At 36.3% G+C, this 6608-nt stretch overlaps 1 protein-coding gene across 1 annotated transcript in view; it reads left to right on the top strand.

Moving 5' to 3' along the window:
- Window positions 1–6608, top strand: part of LOC106876469 (fibrillin-2) — a 148187-nt gene that overhangs the window by 47767 nt on the left and 93812 nt on the right. The window contains exons 5-8 of the mRNA XM_052976637.1: window positions 962–1105; window positions 1650–1907; window positions 3549–3737; window positions 5127–5264. Coding sequence (XP_052832597.1) covers window positions 962–1105; window positions 1650–1907; window positions 3549–3737; window positions 5127–5264 — 729 coding nt within the window. The remainder of the gene's footprint in view (window positions 1–961; window positions 1106–1649; window positions 1908–3548; window positions 3738–5126; window positions 5265–6608) is intronic.

Genomic DNA, 6608 nt, shown 5'->3' with positions numbered 1-6608 from the left:
GTCAATGAAATAAGCACCATTTGAACACTGGAGTCAATGTAATTGACTTAACCAATCCCCTCCGAACTTACTGGTCATGTGCCAAAATTTGAAAGCAGTTTTTATATGCTGTAAGGTGGCAAGCTGTCAGAATCGTTAGTGTGTTGGGCGAAATGCTAAGCAGCATTTAATTCATCTTTATGTTCTGAGTTCAAACTCCACCGAGGTAGATTTTCTTATCATTATTTCAGGGTCGATAAAATAAGTACCAGTCGAGTACTGGGGGGGTCAGTATTTACATTACATGCTATAAGGCAGCGAGCTGGCAGAACCATTAGCATGCCAGGCAAAATGCTTAGCAGCATTTCATCTGGTTCTACATTTAAGAGATGATGTTTTATGTACATTATATTACATTATTTACATTTGACGGATATGCCCACGAGCATATGGTGTAGTGGTTAAGAGTGCGAACTACTAAGCCCAAGATTCCGAGTTCGATTCCAGGCAGTGACCTGAATAATAATAATAATAACAATAATAATAATAATAATAATAATAATAACAACAACATCGAAAAATACCTTAGGAATGAGAAAACAGGTTCGAAATTTCCCCCAAGACACCTGACGAAGGCTGGAGGGTGTATCAGCCGAAACGTTGTGTTAACAACAAACAAGATGAGGACAAATATCTGTCAAATGTAAATAACGAGCGTTTCATCTGTCTTTACGTTCCACAAAGGTCAATTCACCTTTCATAGTTTCTGGGTCAATAGAATAAGTACCAGTTGAATACTGAGGTCGATCTAATCAACCTATCCCTCCCCCAGAATTTCTGACCTTGTGCCAAAGTTTGAGAAGCAATATTTACATACTATATGTATGCTTCGAGATCCACTGTTACAAAAAACAATCAATAGACAAGAATGTTTTATTAAAATGCCGCACATCAATCTGATTGACCCTTATTTTTAACTTAGGGTGTGCGTCTGGGTGGTATGGAAGTGGTTGTTCCAAGCAATGCCATTGTCTAAATGATGCTAACTGCCACCAACACACAGGAGCTTGTCCAAATGGATGTGAAGAAGGATGGACTGGACCAGATTGCCAAGTAATAACTTACCGTAAGTATATTTCTATATATTGTGATGTGCTTGCTATAAAGATTTCTATGGTGTGTGTGTATGCAATGACAAGTAAAAGATAAAAACATAATACCAAAGACATGTGTACATTTGCGAAATAACACAAAGATTTCTCTTTTTGAAAGAAAAGGCATTGTGCAGACCACATAAAATATATGCAAATGCTTTGTGAAGTCCTCTGTTGGGCCATGAAGTCAGGTCGAATAGAAAAGATCATTTGAAATCTGAAAGGCACAAAATGTGTTTTGATGTTAGTTTATCAATGTTTGGATAGTTCTTTTAACCCTTTTGATACCAACCCGGCTGAAAACAGCTCTGGTTCTGTAGTACAAATGTCTTGTTTTCATAAGTTCTCATAGCTTTGAAATTTTCATGCTATGATTGTTTATTTTTAGAATGACATTGCTGGGTAGGTGTGAGAGTTCAGATCTGGCCAGTTTAAACATAAAACAGGTAGAATAATTTGGCCCGAATGGCTAAAGGGTTAATAACTGACTTTCATAGAATTTTCTTTTTATTTTAGAAAATATAGCAATTGGTAGAAGCGCTACACAGTTGTCGACTGCACGCGTAAATGGTGTAACTGCAATAAATGGCAACACTTGTCGGAATGAAATTTACTCAATGGGAGCCAGCCTAGCAGTGGATGGTAACTTTGATCAAAACCCACTACACAGGTCTTGTTCTCGTTCAGTAATGACCCTCAGATCATATTGGACTGTTGACCTCAAACAAACGTATGATATTTCGCAAATGAGGATCTATTACAACTATATCGAGGGTAAGTGTTTTTGCTTCTTCAGTTATTTTTCTATGATTTCAAATATTCTTTTCTATTCTGGGCACAAGGTCCAAAATTAGATCGACCTCAGTACGCAACTGGTACTTAATTTATCGACCCCCGAAAGGATGAAAGGCAAAGTTGACCTCAGCGGAATTTGAACTCAGAACGTGAAGACAGATGAGTTAACTGCTAAGCATTTTGACCAGCGTGCTAACGATTCTGCCAGCTCCCTGCCCCTTAATATTCTTTTCTACTCTAGGCACAAGGCCCGAAATTTTGGGGGAGCAAGCCAGTCAATTAGATCAACCTCAGTACACAACTGGTACTTAATTCATCGACCCCAAATACTACGGTGGTGAGCTGGCCAAATTGTGAGCACACTGGACAAAGTGTTTAGCAGCATTTCTTCTGGTTTTATGCTTTGAGTTCAAATTCCACCAAGGTTGACTTTGCCTTCCATCCTTTCAGGATTGATAAAAATTAAGTACCAGCTGCACACTGGGGATTACTCCTCCAATGAAGTTTCAGGCCTCTTGCTTATTGTACAAAGGATTATTTCAAATATTAATTTGTATTATCACATTTCAAATATTAATCTGCATTATCCCCTACTTATTGCTACCACCTGGTCCTTAATCGCCCTTAATATGATCAAAGGGATTAAGGCGATTACACTGATCCCAGTGCATAACTGATACTTATTTAATCGACCCCGAAAGGATGAAAGGTAAAGTCGACCTTGGTGGCATTTGAACTCAAAATGTAACGGCAGACGAAATACCACTAATGTTTTCACCCGGCGTGCTACCCTTATTGTATTAAATATTATTCTTTTCTGCTCTAGACACAAGGCCCGAAATTTTGGGGGAGGGAGCCAGTCGATTAGATCGACCCCAATACACAACTGGTACTTAATTTATCGACCCTGAAAGGATGAAAGGCAAAGTCAACCTCGGCAGAATTTGAACTCTGAACGTAAAGACAGACGAAATACCGCTAAGCATTTTGCCCAGCATATTAACGGTTCTGCCAGCTCGCCTCCCTTATGGTATTAAATATTATTAAAAGACATCTTGTGCCACAGAAATCAAGAATTTTTTTCACATACCCCACTACAAGAAATGCTGCCCTAAGCTGCCCCGTCTCTAAACTTCCATCTTCTCGAAGCTCCATGTAAATCTTGTGCTAACATAGGAAGTCAATGAAAGAATTATTCTTTTGGACATTTGTCACTGTTTAGATTTCATTATGGAAAGTTGTCACCATGCACACACACACACACACACATACACACGCCAGCACATACACACGCACACACACGCACACACACACACACATGCAAACACACACACATGCAAACACACAAATGTTTTGCCCCACATGCACACACAATCATAGATGCCCACACCCATACACCCCCTACACACACATTCACACATGCACACTCACATACTCACACATACACTCGCACACAGCCTCGCACACTCACACATACATGCTTACATACACTCACATACACACACACTCACACACACACTCACACATACACTCACACACAAACATACATACAATGCATACGCGCATATACAGAGCTATTTTTGTTGTATCTGTCTATCTTTCTGTTTTTTTCTTTTCCAGTGCATGAGAAATTCTCATTTTTAATTTTGGTGTCCATAAACAACGTGAATAGAATATGCAAGAAATTTACTGATCTTGAGAGAACTACAGTTATTGATGTACAGTGTGATAGTCCCGCCAAAGGAAGTAAAATCACAATAATCCTGTTTAAAGGCCCTGATCTTAGCTTGTGTGAAGTGGAGGTCCTACGTAAGTATACATTCAACAAATTCCATCCAACCCATGCAAGCATGGAAAAGTTCACATCAAACAATGATGTTCATGATGCATGTATATAATAAAATGATAGGTGCAGGCATTAGACTTTCTCTTTGAGAACGCCCCACAGGAAAATTTGTGTGGGGTCAAATCTGGCGAACGAGACGGCCACTCAAGCGGTCCTCGCCTGCTAATCCATCGACAGGGCAGGTTGACGTCCAGCCAGTCTCGCGCAAGCATAGCATAATGGGCCGGTGCCCCGCCCTGCTGAAAGTACAGACCCTCTCCTCCATCCTGCTGTTGTAATAACGGTAAAACGGTAAAAGCAGCTTCTGTAGCATAGCCAGATAACTTTGTGCAGAACCATTTCAAAACTGCAATCTTTTGCTCTCTTGTTAATCGGGTGGACATAATCGATATGACAGTATATCTGAAATAGGGGGAAAAAAAGAAATAAAAATATAAGATTTCAGCTTTCAAATGACATATGAAATGGAAAAATTGAATAAGTATCAACAAAGTTACAAGCAAAAGAAAATATATAGTTACTTATGGCAGACCCTGTATAATAATCATTCTAATTTATTTATTCATACTAATATAACCAGTACTCTTAGTAAGTAACAAACAAAAAACACAAAGTTACTTAGTTTATCAGAGGAAAATACCACTACAAATCAATGTTTATATATTTATATACATTCATTGCTTACGGAAAAATAACTGGAAATACATACTTAGAATAGAAATGTTTTTAATCATGATAGAGCCTTTTATAAAATTATTTATATATTATTATTATTATTAAATTTAATTTTTATACTTATAATCATTTTATATAAAGGTAACTTATATCTTAAATTTAACCATGAATATAGTGATATAGTTTATACTTAAGACATATCTTTTATGGCACTTAATACTAAATCTATAAATTAATCCACTGAAATATCATAGATATACTCTTTAATATACTGGTTTAAAGCTACAAATGAAATTACAACAAAAAAACCCTTACAAATCATTTAGTACAATATCAAAAATTTTACCTCAAGCTACAAACCAATCAGTTTAAATTAAAAAAAAAAAAGCCCAACAAATCGTTCAGTGTAGTAACAGATCTGGTGGCAGGAAGGGCATCCAACTGCAGAAAATCTGCAGACAAATTCCATCCGACCCATACAAGCCTGGAAAAGCAGATATTAAAACAATAATGATGAAGATGACGGTGGTGATGGTGGTGGTGGCGGCGGTTGTAGTAATGAGGATTATGATTGAAGAGGTTGTAGGTGAGGGGTTGGGAGTGGGGGATATTCGTTATTTTGGTATTTTGAAACAAAAAAATTTTTTTTTTTCTTTCTTTTTGTTTCATCTCCACAGAATGTCTGCCTGGATTCTACGGTGCCAGATGCAAAGAACACTGTTCTACCTGTAAGAATAGGCAATGTAACCAATTCACAGGCAAATGTCTGAACGGTTGCAACAATGGGTTTGTTCTTGTAAACGGCGTCTGTCAAAGTTGGTACTCTTTTATTATTGTTATCGCTGTTGTCGTTTTTTTGCTTTCATCCTTTTGTTGCTGCTGCTGTTGTTGTTGTTGTTGTGGTGTTCTTGTTGCTTATGTTATGTCGTTGTTGTTGCTGTTGTAGTTATTTTTCTTGTTGTTGTTGTTAATCTTCTTATTTTTTGCTATGTTGCTGTTGTTGTCATCAATGTTGATGTTGTGGCTGTTGTTGTTATTGTCATTGTTGTTGTTGTTGTTTATATTGTTATATTTTGTTATGTTGCTGTTATCGATGATGTTGTTGTTGTTGATATTATTAATGTTGTTGTTGCAGTTGATATTGTTTTGTTATTGTTGTTGTTGCCATTTCTGTTGCTATTGTCGTGGTAGTGTTTATTGTTGCTGTTGTTATTGTGCTGTTGTTCTGTTGCTATTGTTGTTATTGTTGTTGCTACAATTATTGTTGTTGCTACAATTATTGTTGTTGCTACAATTATTGTTGTTATTCCTATCAGTGAGCTGTTGCTGTTTTGTTTACATTGTTGATATTGTTGTTTAAACTCAGATCAATTTCAAAAGTGCAGGCTTGGTCAATATTTTTCCCTTTTTTTTTTTGTTTTGATAAATATCACAGGCTACATTGTTCAGTGACAATATATTCATTTAACCTTTTAGCATTCCATTGCAACTGGCCATATCCAGCCCAAAATGTTCTACTTGTTTTATGTTCAAATTGTCCAGATCTGGCCTCTCATACTTTCCTGACAATGTCATTCTAAAAACAAACAGTCACAGCATTTAAATCTCATAGTTACAAAATAATGCAAGATTAATTCAAAACAATGTGAATAAGTAGGCATTACATTTGACAGAGTAATCTGAATGCTAAAGGGTTTAACTGGCTATATCTGGCATCTCACACCTACCTGACAATGTCATTAAAATAATAAACAATCACATCATAGAAATCTCAAAGCTATGAGATAACGTATGATTAATTCAAAAGCTTGTGAATGAATAAGCATTATAATTGACAGAGTAATCTGAATGCTAAAGGGTTAAAGCTGTAGGATGTGATTTGAGGGAGATTCAGCTACTATTTATTGCAGGTTGAGATGCTTCTTTGTTGATTTCTATAGCATATTTATTGGGAATTATGAAATACTATTAAGTTTTCATATAATAATAATAATAATAATAATAATAATAATAATGTTATAAAATTGAAACTTAAAGACTGATGACGCCATTCCATCAACATGTGGACGCTGGTTGCTTTCGTTCATACTTCAAATTTGAATTTCTATAATTTTGAATTTTTATCCCTTCTTATTTTGAACTCGACAAAGACAGACTTA

This window comes from Octopus bimaculoides, chromosome 25, assembly GCF_001194135.2.
Source record: "Octopus bimaculoides isolate UCB-OBI-ISO-001 chromosome 25, ASM119413v2, whole genome shotgun sequence".
In the NCBI taxonomy this organism is placed as follows: Eukaryota; Metazoa; Mollusca; class Cephalopoda; order Octopoda; family Octopodidae; genus Octopus; species Octopus bimaculoides.
The sequence above is the reverse complement of the archived record's forward strand: the minus strand, read 5'-3'. Positions and strand labels throughout refer to the sequence as shown.